The following is an 18,276-nucleotide window of genomic DNA, read 5'->3' as shown; positions in this document are numbered from 1 at the left end:
GCACGCATACTGGCACCCCACGGGGTCAAAGTAGCGCATAAGCCAGATCAAACTTTGAGAAAATCAGTAATGCGCCCGAAGGAAACCTTAGTGAAGGAGGAGTCCTCCTCGGTAATTTACCGTATAAACTGCAATAATTGTGCACACCACTATGTGGGGGAAACGGCAAAAAGATTGAGAACTCGTATACACGAACACAAATTGGCGGTCCGACGTCATGAACAGCGTTCCCAGATTTGGATACACATGGAGGAGCAGGATCATGGCTTCGATTTCCAGGGAACTGAGATTCTGGCGCGAGATGAAACCAAGGGAGGTCGCCTCCTAAAGGAAGCCTGGTTCTCCAATGAAAATTCTTTAAATAGACATATTGATATGCCATCGGCATAACAGGCTTTAAGGCACCAGCAACGACTTAAAGGGGATAGGTCATTAGGATTGGATAAAGCCCCTAACAGAATTCCCCAGGCCGGGCATAGAAACCAGCTAAATGAGGGTAGAGCAACCCCCAACGGGAAGCAAGGGAACATACTGGAGCAACATGGAGATAGAGGGGGAGGGGCACAATGCAGTTCCAACACAGGGGACAAGGGGGGATTAGAACAGTGCAGACCTAAGACGAGGGCATGGGCAAAAAAATTGCAAGAGCAGACATGTACCACTATAGAAAGTAACAATGATAATGGGGGGGAAAAGTAATACCAAACACCTCCGAAGTATTGCCTCGTAACTCCACCTCCTCCCTTGGGGAGGGAAAGAGGCAACAGACACGAGTAAAAGCGGTAGATCCCCCTTTAGCCAGCATGAGCAAGCCCACAATTAGGCTTGCCGCAGAGGGGAGGGAAGGGTGTGGCCCTATGACGCGGGCAATGAGCAGACTGAATAATGCTTTATAAAGGTGATTGTCTCCCATGGCATTTTAATACTCTGACAAAGTTAGCAGCACGCTAACGAAAGCTAAGTGGTTTTATTAAAGTTTCTATGTTCCGGTGATCGAGATGGCTGCTGCCTCATCATTCACACACGTACCTGGTGTTTAATATTAGGATGTATTAATTTAAAAAATTGGATTAGAATTTTAGAACTATATGGAATTACATAGTTAAAATTAATGGAAGATACATAGGATAAATAAGGGGTTTATGATATGTACTGTATGATTTTATAAGTTTGCATTATGAATTTAAAGTATACTTGGAAATGTAGAAGATTGATGAAAGTTAATAATAGTAAATGCTAAGTGCCTGAAAATTAATTGAGATTGGAAATATTGAATGAAATTATAGAAAAGTATCATTTATGGAAATATATTAATTGATGCATTGGTGTTCAGATATATTTTCATAGTATTACTAGATTACTATAATACTATGATAAATATTTAAGAAATGAAGATTTTAAAGCATGGATTTATTAATAGTTGTGTTTTTGGTTTTGCTGGTTGTTTTAGTTTTAATAGTAATAGATTTTGGTTTTGTTTTATTATTAATTTCTTTTAATAAAAAAGAAGGGATTTTTTCCCTGTTTATTTATTTATTTATTTATACTTCTTTGCCGCCCAGTCCCAAAGGGACTGCCGCTCAGACACTATACTTTTCTGCACACAACAAAAAAAAATTAGAGGGAACATTGCCTATCATATCATGTAACAGTGTAGTTGGCTATGTTTCACCACTCTAATAGTAATTATTGAAGAGGGTTAGAAATCATTATTGTTTATATATGCTGGTCACAGTCACAGCTGCTGTATACATGATTGTTGTATAATAAATTGATATTCAAATTCATATATACTAGAAAGTTTACTAGAAGTAACCAAATAGAACATTAATATGTGAAGTACATAATTTTTCTTGTGATTGAGAGAAACTTTACCTCTCACCTATCACACAATTTTGTTCCTGTCCAGCAGTAATAGATTTTTCACTAAGTTTCTATTACACAAAGTAAGACTGAGTTTTCTTCATGATTGGATAATGAAATACAGATATAGAGTACTGGATTGACCAATTCAGCTAGTTTACATTTGCTACCAAGCCAAACAGCTTGTGATGTCAAGCAGGGCCGCCATCAGGAATTTTGGGGCCCCATACAGCCTAAGTGTCTACCCCCCCCCCCCCCGCCATTTTAAACTACTTTATTTTGCAACATACCAATTATGTATTAAATTTACCTTTCACAAAAAAATTTTAAACCCTGCCACTACAACAAGGTACACTTTTTTGACAGATTAATAATATGAGTCATTTTGTTATTCTTTGGTCAAGTATGTTTATTACTATAGTGCAAATATGACATCATAAAGGAAAGCACAGTGAACTGTAAACATATACACAACATATAACAAATATAACATTAGAAAGTGCAGCTGCTAGGGCCACCAGTTCTGTCATATATTCAGCTTTAGTAAAGCCGCGCTGATTCCACATGTCTCTTCGGTGGCCTCTCAGTTTTTGACCAATGTGTTAATAATGCAGAAAATATATTCAAGTCACATCAACATATAAATAAATAACCAGAACAGTGCAAATACACCAAATTAACAAAATATTATTAATTTTGCCATCAACAATATTAAAAGCAGCAATAAGATGGCACAAAGGATAAAGACAAAACACTCCTGCACCACACTAGAAAAATATTTGTTTTCACAATAATACCAATAAATAACAAGTAACCAGAAGATAAATTATACGCAATAATGTTTAAAACTATACGTAAACTCCACCATAGGTGTAAAATAAAGTCAACCCTTTACAGATAATTAGCGCCTATTAAAAAATACCCCTAAAAAAATTGAAAACATCTTGCGGTATATAAAAAAATAAGAACACAAAGAGATATAAACAGAAAATAGAAAATTACACTAAGTAGATAAGGTAACTATGAATGTAAAGACACAACAGGATGAAAAGAAAAAACAAGAAAAAGAAAAAGAAAAGCACAGTGCAAGAAAAAAGAAGAGAAAGAGGAGGGAAGAGCAAAAAACCTTCTCTCTTTTTCTCATTAACCTCTCCACCTATCTCCTTATAGCATTTTCCAAAGTTTGCAAATTTTTAAAATTGCTTTATAAAAAAGAACATGCCCTCATGTATCATCAAATCCATATTATGAAGCAAATGTGCAAAAAATCCAAGATTTTTTCTCATAGATGTACCTACTGTTAAGTTCCATAACTTAATATATTTAAGCTTTTAAATGTGTAATGTATAATGTCTCTTAACAAATAGCATGTCCGTGGCTCTAAGAACAACACCTTTTCTTTCTCTTTTCTTCTTTCTTCTTCTTTTCCTAGGATGTTATCATATCTATTAAACATACTGTGAGATATTACTGTGTATGCATTTAACATAATGTAGAATGTAAAATGTAAAATAACAATCTCCCGTTTCAGATCTTCTCTGCACAAGTCTCAAAATATGATGTAGTTGTTTGTTTTTTGAAAAGTCCTTAGTCCTTAGCTCTACACAGCTTCTCCTTTGCATATTCAAATCTTCCTACTTCCCACAATGCTTGCTTCTCGAATCCAGGATGGTGTTTGCTTCTCGAATCTAAAATGGCAAGATGGCTCCAAAAACATGTCAACTCCAAAGCAACACATCTTTTCCTCACACTTAGAAGGGAACAATTAAAAAAAAAAAACCTAACACCATAATCAAAATGTATACCAAATTAGCTCTGATCCAAACTTCATTTTTAACAGCTATGAAGCTCTTCAAGCAGAATAGAGAAAATTAGGCATTTTTGCTGATCTGTGCTCTTGCTTGGTCCCGATTGTAACAATTTTGCAACTGAATCCAATTAGCTTCCTTAGCACTCCAACTCACCAGCACACCACAGATGTTACTGGTCTTCTTCAATCGCCCCCCCCTCCATTTTTCAATTTGGCCAGTACCAGTAATACTGCCCTATTGGCGGCCCTGATGTCAAGCCACACTTATTTTGCTCTTGTTCTGCTCAGGTCCAGCCCTTCAGCTTTTCTAATATATTTTTCCATTGGGATTTTACTTAATATTTTAAAAATAGAATTTTCAGCATGCAATGACTATACTAAAAAGCATTGCAGTCTAAATTAACTTTTGAATTGTGTACTATTTCTTTTGCTTATAATTGTATTGATTACAGTTATTCCAGTAATTGGAAAGAGAAGGGGCTACAGATAATAAAGGTATGTGATGGTTTTTGAAAAGAACACATTGGAAATTACTTCCCTTTGTCGTAAGATTAAAGTATTTCATGAAAAGTTGTTGCATTTATGAATGCTTTTAAAAATGAATCATATTTTAGTTTCCTGCAGTAATAAACTATTTTAGATAACTTGCTGTTTCCAAATTTCAGGTCTCCAAGGCAAATCAAGTGTAAAATTCTGAACAGGAATTTTAGCTGAACAATTAGAACAAGATCATAAAAAAAAAACCCTTCCCTTGAATATATATTTTATTGGATACTTGCTATTAGCACATCAGATTTACACTTTTTTGATACTTCTATAAAGATTGTAAAATTTGTCCAGATGCATACATTTAGCACTAGACTTAAATCTGAAGGAAAAAATGCTGATGTTAGGCATGCATATAGTACCTGTTTACTTCTCTTTAAAGCAAATTCTTTGCAACATTCCCCAGAAAAATGCATTAAATTTATATACAAGCAGATGTGCTTTCTATGCCCCTTCACGGGCTTTGAAATATCTTCTGCCTTGAAAACCAAAGACTGCATAGCTATATTTAGAAGTCCTTCAGATTACTAAACAGTGCTTAAAATTTTGAATTAGGCTCTGAATTTTTTAATTTTATTATCTGTCTGTCTGTCTGTCTATCTATCTATTTTGTCAACCATGTATAAGATAACAGATATAAGTATAAACATGATTATGAGTACAGGAAATTAATACAAAGGGGATAGTAGGACAGGAATGGTAGGCACATTGGTGCGCTTATGCACACCCTTACAGACTTCTTAAGAATTGGGTGAAGTCAATAGTAGGCAATCTAAGGTTGAAGTTATGGGGGTTTGGGGATGAAATCACAGAGTCAGAGTACATTCCAGGAATTGACCACTCTGTTGCTGAAGTAATATTTTCTGCAATCAAGTTTGGAGGAGTTTAACTTAAGTTTGTATATATTGTATGCTCATGTATTGTTGCGGTTGAAACTGAAGCAGTCATTAACAGGTAGGATGTTGTAGCAGATGATTTTCTGTAATACTCTTAGGTCAGACCAAAAGCGGTGTAGTTCTAAGTTGTCTAAGCCCAAAATTTCAAGCCTGGTGGCAAAAGGTATTTTGTGGTGAGTAGAGGAGTGTAGGACTCTTCATGTGAAATATCTCTGGACTCATTCAATTGTTTAATGTTTGATATGCAGGTTCCAGACAAATGAGCTGTATTAGAAAATTGGTCTAACAAATGTTTTGTATGCTCTAGTTAGCAGTACAGTATTACCAGAGAAGAAGCTACACAAGATTAGTTTAATAACTCTTAAAGCATTTTTGGCAATGTGGTTACACTGAGCATTTAGATCTGACACTTAAATGCCCTATAAATGAATACCCTAAGCTACAATCCAGACAATAAAACTTGCTGCTGTTCTTTTTTTCTAAGTTGTGCTTTTGAACACTCTTCAAGGACAGCCAAAAATAAATAATATTGTAACAATGGAAATTGATAGCCACATAGATGACTTTTGTTAATTTTTATTTATTTTATTTATTTATTTTGTCCAATACACAATAATACACAATGAAGGGTATAGAGGATATACTCGAAGTAAAATATATCAAAGAAAGAATAGCAGAGAAAATATAGGAATAATGAGAGAATAGAAGAAAAGATATAGGGATAGAAGAGAAGATATAGGAGATATAGGACAGGGGACGGAAGGCACGCTAGTGCGCTTATGCATGCCCCTTTATCTTGGTCATCATTCAAGAAGAAGCATAATCAAGGCAAGGTTTAGTACAATAATTTCTGGGCATAGCTATATCAACTGACACATAAATGAACTTGTACTAAAGAATTGACCTGATATTTCAGACAATGTACTATTCAATCCAGAATACATTGTACAGTGATACCTTGTCTTAGGAACTTAATTGGTTCCAGTACGAGGTTCGTAAGGTGAAAAATTCATAAGACGAAACAATGTTTCCCATAGGAATCAATGGAAAACCCCGTTTTTGTGATGCTGGGATTCCCCTGATGAGATTCCCCTGCAGCATCACAAAAACACAGAAGTACGGAGGTGGGGTTTTCCATGGAGGGGAGCCTCAGGGGAATCTCAGCAGTGCAAAAACAGGCGCTTTGCTGGCAATGGAAGGTCCAGAGGTGGGGTTTCCCAATGAAGGGAGCCTTCGCCTGGCAATGGAAGTCCGGAGGCGGGGCATCCCAGCGGCGGCAGTGGGTTTGTAAGGTGAAAATAGTTCGGAAGAAGAGGCAAAAAATCTTAAACCCCAGGTTCGGATCTCGAAAAGTTCATATGATGAGGGGTTCATAAGACGAGGTATCACTGTACTTGTAATCCTCAATTTGTTTATTTATATATACAATAAGACTTTGTCTTATTTTAATATACTTCAATTTCTTAGGCCACTTTCATTCTGTCACTGTGACCAGACCATGAAGGATCATCTCATGATCACCTTGTTAACTGTTGGCTATAAAATACAGAAGTACAGCTGCCATCAATGTATTAATGAAATCAACCCATAGCGTGCTGCTAACTTCGTCAGAGTATTAAAATGCCATGGGAGACAATCACCTTTATAAAGCATTATTCAGTCTGCTCATTGCCCGCGTCATAGGGCCACACCCTTCCCTCCCCTCTGCGGCAAGCCTAATTGTGGGCTTACTCATGCTGGCTAAAGGGGGATCTACCGCTTTTACTCATGTCTGTTGCCTCTTTCCCTCCCCAAGGGAGGAGGTGGAGTTACGAGGCAATACTTCGGAGGTGTTTGGTATTACTTTTCCCCCCCCATTATCGTTGTTACTTTCTATAGTGGTACATGTCTGCTCTTGCAATTTTTTTGCCCATGCCCTCGTCTTAGGTCTGCACTGTTCTAATCCCCCCTTGTCCCCTGTGTTGGAACTGCATTGTGCCTCTCCCCCTCCACCCCCATGTTGCTCCAGCATGTTCCCCTGCTTCCCGCCGGGGGCCGCTCCACCCCCATCCAGCTGGTCTCTATGCCCGGCCTGGGGAATTCTGTTAGGGGCTTTATCCAATCCTAATGACCTATCCCCTTTAAGTCATTGCTGGTGCCTTAAAGCCTGGTATGCCGATGGCATATCAATATGTCTATTTAAAGAATTTTCATTGGAGAACCAGGCTTCCTTTAGGAGGCGACCTCCCTTGGTTTCATCTCGCGCCAGAATCTCAGTTCCCTGGAAATCGAAGCCATGATCCTGCTCCTCCATGTGTATCCAAATCTGGGAACGCTGTTCATGACGTCGGACCGCCAATTTGTGTTCGTGTATACGAGTTCTCAATCTTTTTGCCGTTTCCCCCACATAGTGGTGTGCACAATTATTGCAGTTTATACGGTAAATTACCGAGGAGGACTCCTCCTTCACTAAGGTTTCCTTCGGGCGCATTACTGATTTTCTCAAAGTTTGATCTGGCTTATGCGCTACTTTGACCCCGTGGGGTGCCAGTATGCGTGCGGCTGTTTCGGATACCCCTTGTATGTATGGGAGTACCCTCCACGCTGATGTTTCATTTGCGCTTTCAGTAGGTTGCCGGAGTCTGGGTGTGACGCACCGTTGGATAAAATATCTCGAGTAGCCATGACGTATACAAGTTTGATAAAGATACGCTCGTTCTTTTTGTTTGGCTGCCCGTGTGCTACAGTGAGTTTTTATCCTATTAAATAATGTCCGTATACAACTGACCTTATGTGCGTTGGGGTGATTGCTTTCGTTGTGTAACATGGCTTCGATTTCCAGGGAACTGAGATTCTGGCGCGAGATGAAACCAAGGGAGGTCGCCTCCTAAAGGAAGCCTGGTTCTCCAATGAAAATTCTTTAAATAGACATATTGATATGCCATCGGCATAACAGGCTTTAAGGCACCAGCAACGACTTAAAGGGGATAGGTCATTAGGATTGGATAAAGCCCCTAACAGAATTCCCCAGGCCGGGCATAGAGACCAGCTGGATGGGGGTGGAGCGGCCCCCGGCGGGAAGCAGGGGAACATGCTGGAGCAACATGGGGGTGGAGGGGGAGGGGCACAATGCAGTTCCAACACAGGGGACAAGGGGGGATTAGAACAGTGCAGACCTAAGACGAGGGCATGGGCAAAAAAATTGCAAGAGCAGACATGTACCACTATAGAAAGTAACAACGATAATGGGGGGGGGGGAAAAGTAATACCAAACACCTCCGAAGTATTGCCTCGTAACTCCACCTCCTCCCTTGGGGAGGGAAAGAGGCAACAGACACGAGTAAAAGCGGTAGATCCCCCTTTAGCCAGCATGAGTAAGCCCACAATTAGGCTTGCCGCAGAGGGGAGGGAAGGGTGTGGCCCTATGACGCGGGCAATGAGCAGACTGAATAATGCTTTATAAAGGTGATTGTCTCCCATGGCATTTTAATACTCTGACGAAGTTAGCAGCACGCTAACGAAAGCTAAGTGGTTTTATTAAAGTTTCTATGTTCCGGTGATCGAGATGGCTGCTGCCTCATCATTCACACACGTACCTGGAACTCGCATTTTTAGGACTATTCTTTATATATATATATATATATATATATATATATATATATATATATATATATATCTCCCCTCAAATTCCAATCAGAAAAGCTTCAAATAATCAGCTTCACCTAAGAAACCCTGAACCTGCAGTCATTTGTTGTTATTTTAAACAGAAAAATGGAAAATTGGCCAATACTAATGTATTCATTTCATTATACAGTTAATGTTAAATAATTGTTCCTAAATAAAATGAAATTCTTACGTTACATATGGCCAGGGGTGGGCTACTGCCCAGATGGGGGGGATGCAGTGAGATAGCAAAAATGGAGCTCCACTCCACAGCACCCAATTTGCACTGAAAGATGTTGAAAGAAAATGCAGGCCATCCTGCATAAGCCACGCCCACAATATGGTAGTAAAAAATTTGGTAGCCCTTCATTGTATATTGCCATTCATAGCAAGGATTTGCATAGCTGCTGCTGATTGGCTAATCTACCGGAGGGAGAAATAATCTGCTGTCAATAGCCGGCTGGGTTAAAGACAAGTCCTTAAAAGCAGCTTCCCTGCAGCCAGAGGGCAGTTCGTATTGCAATCCAGCTAAATTCAATAAAGGTGCTGAACTGCTCCTATATTTCATCTCTTCATTCCCGTGAAATCTAACAGCATAGATTTTCATTATATAAATGACATGAACCATAATAAAGATTCATTAAACTGAATGTGACTTCTAATGAATTTCTTTGCAATCTTTCAGAAATGGTTTCCTCTGTCAATTTGTGGGGGGTTTTTTGATTTCCCAATCTAGCCCAGTCCTAGGAAGTTTTGAAATCCTCTATCTACATACTTCTCAGATCTTACACCTTAGTTCTTTTTTTTCCAAAATTAGCCAAATTGACAAAGGACAGACAGCTGGAACTAAGCCCATACTCATATCTAGCTCTTATCAGCCAAGATAGACACAGCTTATCAAAGAGTGTATACATGTGGCTTTGTTTCTTGATCATATTCTTTGGCTGAATTATAAGAAACTTATCTACCCAAATTTGAGTTGACTGCCACAGTTACTACCCTCCAATATTGATGGTCTTGGCTACTAGAGTCAAAACTGAAGAGGAATAACTAACAAGCTAAACATTATTTTTTGTCTATGGATATTAGATCTGTGCTAAATCCAAAGAAATAAAAAAGATTAAATATGTTTTTGCAGTGTTCCTTGTAAAAGCTCTCAGACTGTGAATCACTTAACACTCAGCTTGGTTTGGTGTAAAGAATCTTAAATAGGATCAGCCAATAACAAGATGTTGTTTATTCATTTGTCATTCTGTAAATTAAAATGCCCCCTCACAGTAGCAGGGAACAGCTGCACTGCTGGTAAAGATCAGGCATATCATCAGTACCTAATAATAGCAAAAAGGTTGACCAAATCCGCTTGCTGATTGCAGTTTGTCATCTTAGTGGTTATGGCAAAAATCCCAAATTATGAAAAAGCATTCTCTCTTAACTGATGGTTTTCTGTGAGTTTTGATAAGCTATTAATACTAACAAAGAAACATTGTAGGAAATATAAGGCAGATTGTTTCCTTAAAAACAGAACAAATTATCAGATTTCAGCATTGCTGTGTTAATATGTATTGCAAAGATTTGCTAAAAGGCAAATTAATCAATAATCCCTAGTCTTCATAAATACTGTTTTAAGAATCAAAGGCACTGACCTAAACACCAATGGTTAAGGAATAGTTATAATACAGCGATGCCTCTCATTTCCAGTTTACACAATTCCATACTGGAGGGGGCATATGATAGAATGAAGGATTAAAACAGAATAATCTTTCCCTACGTTCACTCAGTTTCAATTTTGCATATCAAATTTGTTTGGAATATTTATTCAAAATCAAATGCATGATATTGGGTATAATTTGGTAAAAGCAGACTGATATAAAAGAAATAATAAATATAATATGGGGTATGATGGCAAGCAAATATAAATTTATTTATATCCAGCACTGAGATATGCTTCAAAGATTTACAAAGTAGACTAGACCACTGCCTCCTGTGTAGACATCTGTAACTCTCTAAACGGCCTTGATACTCTCATTACCATTAGTTTTGGTTGCCATGATATAAAAAATGTTGAGATTCTAGAAGTGTGGAGAAGAGCAACAAAAATGATTAGGGACCTAGAGGCTAAAACATATGAAGAATGGTTGCAGGAACTGGGTGTGTCTGGAAGGACTAGAGGTGATACACGTTCCAATATCTAAAGGTTTCCACAAAGAAAGAGGGGGTCAACCTATTCTCCAAAACACCTGAACGTAGAAGAAGCAATCCATGGAAACTAATCAAGGAGAAAAACAACCTAGAACTAAGGATAAATTTCCTGACAGCTAGAACAGTTAATCAATGGAACATCTTGTATTTAGAAGTTGTGGGAATTCCAACATGAGAGGTTTTTAATAAGAGATTGGACAACTCTCTAAACTGCCCTGGAGATTGTCTGAAACGGTGTAACATTTCCTGCTTGAGTAGGGGGTTGGGCAAAAAGATTGCCAAGATTGTTATTCTGTTAACTAAACTTCAACTGCCAGTAAGATTGTTGCTTTTTTGTATAATATTGGGGGCAAGGAGAACTTAGTCTTCAATTCAGGAATCAAATTATAATTGTGTAAGATGCATGTATACCCCTTATGAAATTTATAAAGTAGAATATAAATGAAATATTAATATTGTGCTTATTGATAGATTTAGTTGCATAGACAAGACTATGCTATTTCTTCTATTTCACTATATCTAGTATATTTAAAATTAATACATGAATTTAAATAATATTTAGTATATGATCCATGCACACACTATATGATATAAATTTGTATAAACATAATTATACATTTTTTTAAATTATGGAATAATAAGGCTTCACCAAATCCATTTTCACATTACAAAGTATCTGCACAACCTTAAGGACTAAAGTCCAAAATATTTTAAAAATAAAATAAATTTAAACAAATGTTTTAAACCATTTACAATTTTTATGGTTCTCATATATATGTTGTAAGAATTCTGCACAATACAGAATAACCTTTTTCTTTGTGCATTTTTTCCATCAGAATTTTTTTATGCATTATCTTAGACCAGGGGTCCTCAACCCCTGGTTTGTGGACTGGCGCTGGATCGCAGCATGCCAGAAACTAGGCCACACAAGCAAATGAAGTCCCATCTGCAGGATGCAGGCAGCATATGAAACCATGCCCCCTCTGGTCCGAGTAAAAACTTCTCTTCGCAGAACCAGTCCCTGGTGCCCAAAAGATTGGGAGCCTCTATCTTAAGATATCTTTCTATGGATATGCACAATGCAGAAAATGCATTGCTTTGAAGTCAAAACATATACTGTGCTTTGAATGTTTTGCACATTCATGGTGGGTTGCACTTCAGATGGATTGAAACCTGGAATGTTTTGGTTGCCCCAGGTTTTGGCCAAAACAAAATCCAAAATAATTTAAGACACAAGTAGAGCAAGTTCTTCTCTAGTCTTAGTCCTTGACATTTCTGCTTTTCCTTCCTTTCTCTCCAAACCCTTTTGTTGGAATGTGCATACAGTGGTACCTCTACTTAAGAACTTAATTCGTTCCATGACCAGGTTCTTAAGTAGAAAAGTTTGTAAGTAGAAGCAATTTTTCCCATAGGAATCAATGTAAAAGCAAATAATGCACGCAACCCCATTAGGAAAGAAAGAAAAGCTCGTAATTTGGGTGGGAGGGGAGGAGGAAGAAGAGGAGGAGGACAGTCACTGCCAAAGGAAGAAGGTGAGGTGAGGAGAATTTAAAAAATCCAAAACTTTAAGGCTTAAAAAGAAGAGGGACTCTGAGGTGGCGAGGAGGAGCAAGCACCTCCCATACACCTGGCGCAAGGCTGCCTCCCAAACACTGCACCAGAGAGAGAAACCCGGGCTGGCGAGCGGGGGGATCCTCCTGCACTTTTGACCAAAAGGTGGCTGTTGCTGCTGCTGCTACCTGCTTCTTCTTCCTTCCCATGCTGAAGGGTTCCCCTCTTCTCTCGCTCACTCACTTTGTAGCTGGTGCCTTTCCTTCACTATGGTGACTCCTCAGTTTGACTGAAGCTGGGGCGAAGTGCCCCCATTTGCCTTTCCGCGCCCAGATGCTCCAGGAGGCAACCTCACGCTGGGTGTGTGGGAGGCAACGCGAGGGAATTACTACAGCGAAGTTGAGGACTGCCCAGAGCGAAGGGAGCATTTCTTTTATCTGGGCACTGGCAGAAGTTTATTCCCTCTCCAAGTGCTCAGAGAAAGGAAAATGCTACATTTGCTCTGGACTGCCAAAGCCTCCTTAAGTGCCACTGAAAGGCTCCTCTGGCAGCCCAGAAAAGCCTGAGATGGCCAGGATTAAAGGGAAAATGGCAGGAAACTGGCTGGGCCTTCGTACCACTCTCAAATTTCCTGATAAATTTTTCCGGTCTCAGGTTCTTAAGGAGAGGCAAAAAAATCTTGAACACCAGGTTCTTATCTAGAAAAGTTCTTAAGTAGAGGCGTTCTTAAGTAGAGGTACTACTATACTTCAATCGTTGCTATATTAAAAAAACCACAAACACAAATATATTGTTTCAGGCATAACCAGTCTAAAATGGAGATTCCATTCATGGGACATGGAATTTATTTCACATCCTATATTTTCTATTCTCTAATTTCTCTATTCAGTGTCATCCAGGACATTGTTGTCACATTTTCTTGGTTCCTCAACAAAATTTGCAGAATTGATCTTACCTTTCTGAGTCATCACTATGATCTCACATTTTTAAATAATAAAACTTCCCAGTGCCTTGGGAAACTGTAGCAGACTGAACTTACTTCTTCTGACCTTCTCAGCAATGAATGAATGAATTGGGAGTAGTAGCCCCACTAAGATCAATTACCAGTTTCCTAATCCCACTTTAGGCTGAAACATTTAATTTCAAGGTTCTTGAAAGATCCCATCATTCCAAAGATTCCAGATAGATGCCATCATGGCAAATTATGTAATCCAGACAACTGAGAGATGTAGCTTTTTAGTGATATTAGGCCAGAATGTGGTTCTGTGCACTGTGAACTCCAAATTGTACTGTAATAATAACATGAAATAAATACTGCAGAAATAATATTTTTCTAATGTTAGCATTTCTGGTCAATTCTGCATAGCAATCTGTATATGATACATAACACTAAACTATTATTCCATTTATATCTTACCTCAATTTTGTAAGAAATATTTAGTTAGGAGAGAAAAGGATTTGTGCAGCAACATCTAAAAATGACTTGCCTATACAATCCAGATATCCTGGACTATAGCCTCCATATTTTCATGTCAGTAGATAGAAATTATGGCTATTACAGCCCAATTCATTTAAATAGCATATTAGCCATATTTACAATCTCCTTTATACTCATCTGCTTAATTCAGAAAGTCAGGATGCAGATTTTAGAAGATCACTGGGCATACCTTGGGTTTAGACATCTGATTAACTAAAACAGCTAATTAATGGAAATAGTGATAGCAAAAGCATTTAGATTTATATACCACTTTATAGTGCTTTTACAGCCCTCTCTAAGCAGTTTACAGAATCAGCATATTGCCCCCATCAATGGTCCTCATTTTACCCACCTCAGAAGGATGGAAGGCTGAGTCAACCTTGAGCCGGTGACTATTGGCTCCTTTCCCTGAATGGTGTCATTAGATTCTTTAGTAGGATCTGGACAGAAATATTCCTTGTTCTGAATTTGGATTTCACATTTAACTGTAAACAAATTGCAAGCACATGGTTTGGAGGTCACACAGTTGGGGCAAAGAGCCGGGAGCTGTGAATGGATACATTAAACATTAACCAAATTTCTTCAAATGTTCCCATAGCTTCTCTGTTCTTAACTTCATAGAGCTATTAATGAGATGCTTTATCTGTTTAAACTTACTGTATGAGTTTTCATACTATTTTGATAATTAGCATTGCAATATTTTATTTTGAACTGTTTCTTTGCATGTATGTATATCTGCATCACATTTTATTTAGTATATCCATAATTTAGGTATGGAAACTATACATCAGAGTTCTTATAATAAACAAGCATCTCACCTGTTCAGTGTTGTCTTTAAGCAGCCTTTGATATATTTATTTGTAACTTCTTCCTGAAGATTATTATCCTCCAAAGGTGATGCAGTTCCCTTTTTATGGCAAATCAAAATATAATTTTCATTGTTATTGTTTGACCAAAATATTCCCACAGATGTCTCATATCGTATGCAAAATTCAACTTTAGCACCTTCTTTCTGATACGGAGGAACCAATGAAATCTTGAATAAGAATTGGTCAGTCTCACCATCACAAGAATTTGGCACGTATTCTGCTAAGATGTCATAATAGGTTAGCCAGTTGTCCAAAGACATTCGAACATAGACCAACTTCTGAAAGGATATATTCAAAACACGAATTATGCCCTTCATACATATTATGCCTGGAAGAAACTCTACAAACTCTAGACATATTTTATGTGCACGCACTGTTTGCAAAATTTCCTCTTGTGTGGTGGGAATTAGAAACAGCGGAGTTAAATAAAATTCCTCCACAGGCACATCTTCATCTTCTAAATCATCACTGAGCTGTGTAACTGGATTGTCCCAGCTATCAAACTCCTTAACAGATACAAGATCAAAACCAAATGCATCAGCGAATGAAACTTTTCTTGCAATAGTTGAGGGGATATCTGCATCCATTTCTTCAGAAGAATCTGAATTCCGCCTTCGGAGACCAGGAGAGAAACGATGCTGATGTGTAGCTTTAACATCTTCTTCTTCTGAAAAACAATTACTTAAAGTAGGAACTTCCAGTAAGTTCTCCCTACCAATATGACCAGCTTCTTCAAAAGACTCCATTGGGTTCTCTGATATAAACTGAAAGAGAGCAGTCTGTGCAGTGGCAGCTGATATTTGAAACTCTGTGATTTGAAACAAGGATTACTATTACAGTTGACATTGCAAAAGAAACCCTGGACTATTAATAGGATCAATGGCTTTTTAAATATGTTAGGCCATTATGTTGGTCTATGACTGCTATAAAGACTTTATATGATAAATAAACCATTCTCCAAAGGCCTATAAAGGAAGAGTTGCAAAGAAATGATAGTGAAAATATTCTCCTGTGGTTAATTTGAAGGTTTGAACCTTTGTTATTATGCGATAATAACTATTCCATAATGTAACAAACAACAGATGGGAAATCAAACCCCCAAAACTAAAAGCATAAACTGCCAAACTGGGGATATTTATCAAAGTTTGCTAATATGAATGAGATTTACATATGTGTCAAATTACAAAGGAAATAAAATATGCAATTTGACCTTCCATACAGTGAATGTCTGATTTTAAAGCAGGGAGTCGATATTTACCATTGGTGAACAATGCTAATGAACCCTGAACATGTATAATTTAGATCTATCTATCTATCTATCTATCTATCTATCTATCTATCTATCTATCTATCTATCTATCTATCTATTTATTTATTTTGTCTAACATGTACTAGATAATAGATATAAGTAAAATCATGGATAGTGTTGGGTGAACCGAACTCGCACAATTCGGGTTCGTACCAAATTTCGCGCTGTTCGTGATGCCGAACCTGAATTTTTTTGAAAATCTATGCCAGGGTGCCAGGCAAGTGGCGAAGCGGCAGACCAATGGACAGCCTTCTTCTTACCTGAAGCCATGCGGTCTCCGGACATCAACGTAAATAAAAGGCTGTGATTGGCCATGTGTCAAGCAGTTAACAGAAAACAAGAAAAAGGTCATTTGCAATCTCTGCCACCAGTCCCTGAAGTGAGGAAGAGGTCTTAATAATCTCAACACCAGCTGCATGACCAGGCACCTGATTTCAAAATATGACCTTCGGTGGAGACAATACTTTAAAAGTATTTAAACGCCTGAGTCTTCCTCTTCTGCTGTGGCTGCCTCGGCCACTGCCAATGCCTCCCCAACAACAAGGTCACCTGTCTCTCCCCAAAGGGACAATGATGGATCACCACTAATACCACCACCAACGGCAACATCGACACCAGCAGCAGCACCACCACCACCACCACCATTGCCAAGCATGTCTACACCGTCCCAGGGAAGCATTCATCAGATGTCCATCACTCAAACTTTTGAGAGAAAGCAGAGGTTCGGCCCATCCCACCCATGAGCCTTGGCCCTGAATGCCAGCATTTCCCAGCTGCTGGCATTTGAAATGCTGCCCTACCGCCTGGTAGAGACACCAAGTTTCAGGAAATTATTTAAATTGGCTGTCCCAAAATACTCCGTTCCCAGCCGCTATTACTTTTCACGCAAGGCCATCACTGCCCAGCACCAACATGTAGGAGGGACAGGGATATCTATCTATGGGGTGGCAGAGGGCCAGAATATCCCAGTCTTGCTGTGGAGAGGTAGATATGGTGGGAGTCACATGGCTTGCCATTCTGGAGGAAGAAGGGATCACTGCTTAAAAGCAGTCCCCTGTTCCGGTCCCATGAGCTCAACCTGGGGTACTGGTGATGAGTGTAATCCAGGCCCTGGGTTCAAGCTGCTGCTACTCAATGCCAGATCAGTCGTAAACAAAGCTCTCCTCATCCAGGATTTGATCCTGGATGAGGAGGCTGATCTGGCATGTGTGACTGAGACCTGGCTGGGCCCAGAGGGAGCAGTCACTCTCTCAGAAATATGCCCAGCTGGGTTTAGGTATGGCATTAGCCTTGACCCAGGGAAGGGGGGGAGGAGTGGCTATTGTAGCCAAGGAGAACCTTCGCCTGCATAGACTCATTGCCCCTGAGATTGTGGGTTGTGAGGCCCTCCTTGTTAAGTTGGACTTAGGGGTTCAGGTGGGCTTGTTACTCATGTACCTGCCTCCCAGCTGCATGTCAACAGCACTGCCTGTGCTGCTCAAGGCGGTGGCCGCATTGGCCGTGGAGTTCCGTGGACTTATTGTCCTGGGGGATTTCAAACTGCCGTCACTCAGCGGTTCCTCTGGACTAGCACAAAAGTTCATGGCCACCATGACAACCATGGACCTGACCCAAGTAGTTCAGGGTCCAACTCACGAGGGGGGACACACACCCGACATGGTATTCCTCTCGGAGCAATTGAGTAATGGTCTGAGACTAAGGGGCTTAGAGACATTGCCTTTGTCATGGTGAGACTATTTCCTACTGCGGCTTGATTTCCTGGCTCCAATCCTCCCCCGCAGGGAGGCGGAACCGATTAGGCAGTTCCGCCCCAGACGCCTAATGGACCCAGAGGGCTTTCAGAGGGCGCTTGGGGTTTTACCAGATTCACTTGTACACAGCTCGGCGGAGTCTCTTGCTGAGGCCTGGAACAAGGCTGCAGCGGAGGCTCTTGACCAAATTGCGCCACTGCGACATCTCTGTGGCACTAGACCCCGTAGAGCTCCATGGTTCAATGAGGAGCTCCTGGAGTTGAAACGCCAGAAGAGACGTCTAGAGAAGCAATGGAGGAAGAGTAAGTCCGAATCCGATCGAACACTTGTAAGAGCTTTTATTAAGACCTACAAAGTGACGCT

The 18,276-nt window shown here is 39.4% G+C and overlaps 1 protein-coding gene across 1 annotated transcript in view; it reads right to left on the bottom strand.

Annotated features, from left to right (window-relative positions):
- Nucleotides 1-15,599, bottom strand: part of PPP1R3A (protein phosphatase 1 regulatory subunit 3A) — a 60,365-nt gene extending 44,766 nt beyond the window's left edge. Inside the window, 1 exon segment of the mRNA XM_070754750.1 lies at nt 14,803-15,599. Coding sequence (XP_070610851.1) covers nt 14,803-15,599 — 797 coding nt within the window.
- Nucleotides 15,600-18,276: the final 2,677 nt, after the last annotated feature.

Source organism: Erythrolamprus reginae, chromosome 6 (genome assembly GCF_031021105.1).
Source record: "Erythrolamprus reginae isolate rEryReg1 chromosome 6, rEryReg1.hap1, whole genome shotgun sequence".
Lineage (NCBI taxonomy): Eukaryota > Metazoa > Chordata > Lepidosauria > Squamata > Dipsadidae > Erythrolamprus > Erythrolamprus reginae.
Note: the sequence above shows the minus strand (reverse complement) of the source record. Positions and strands in the feature narration are given on the sequence as shown.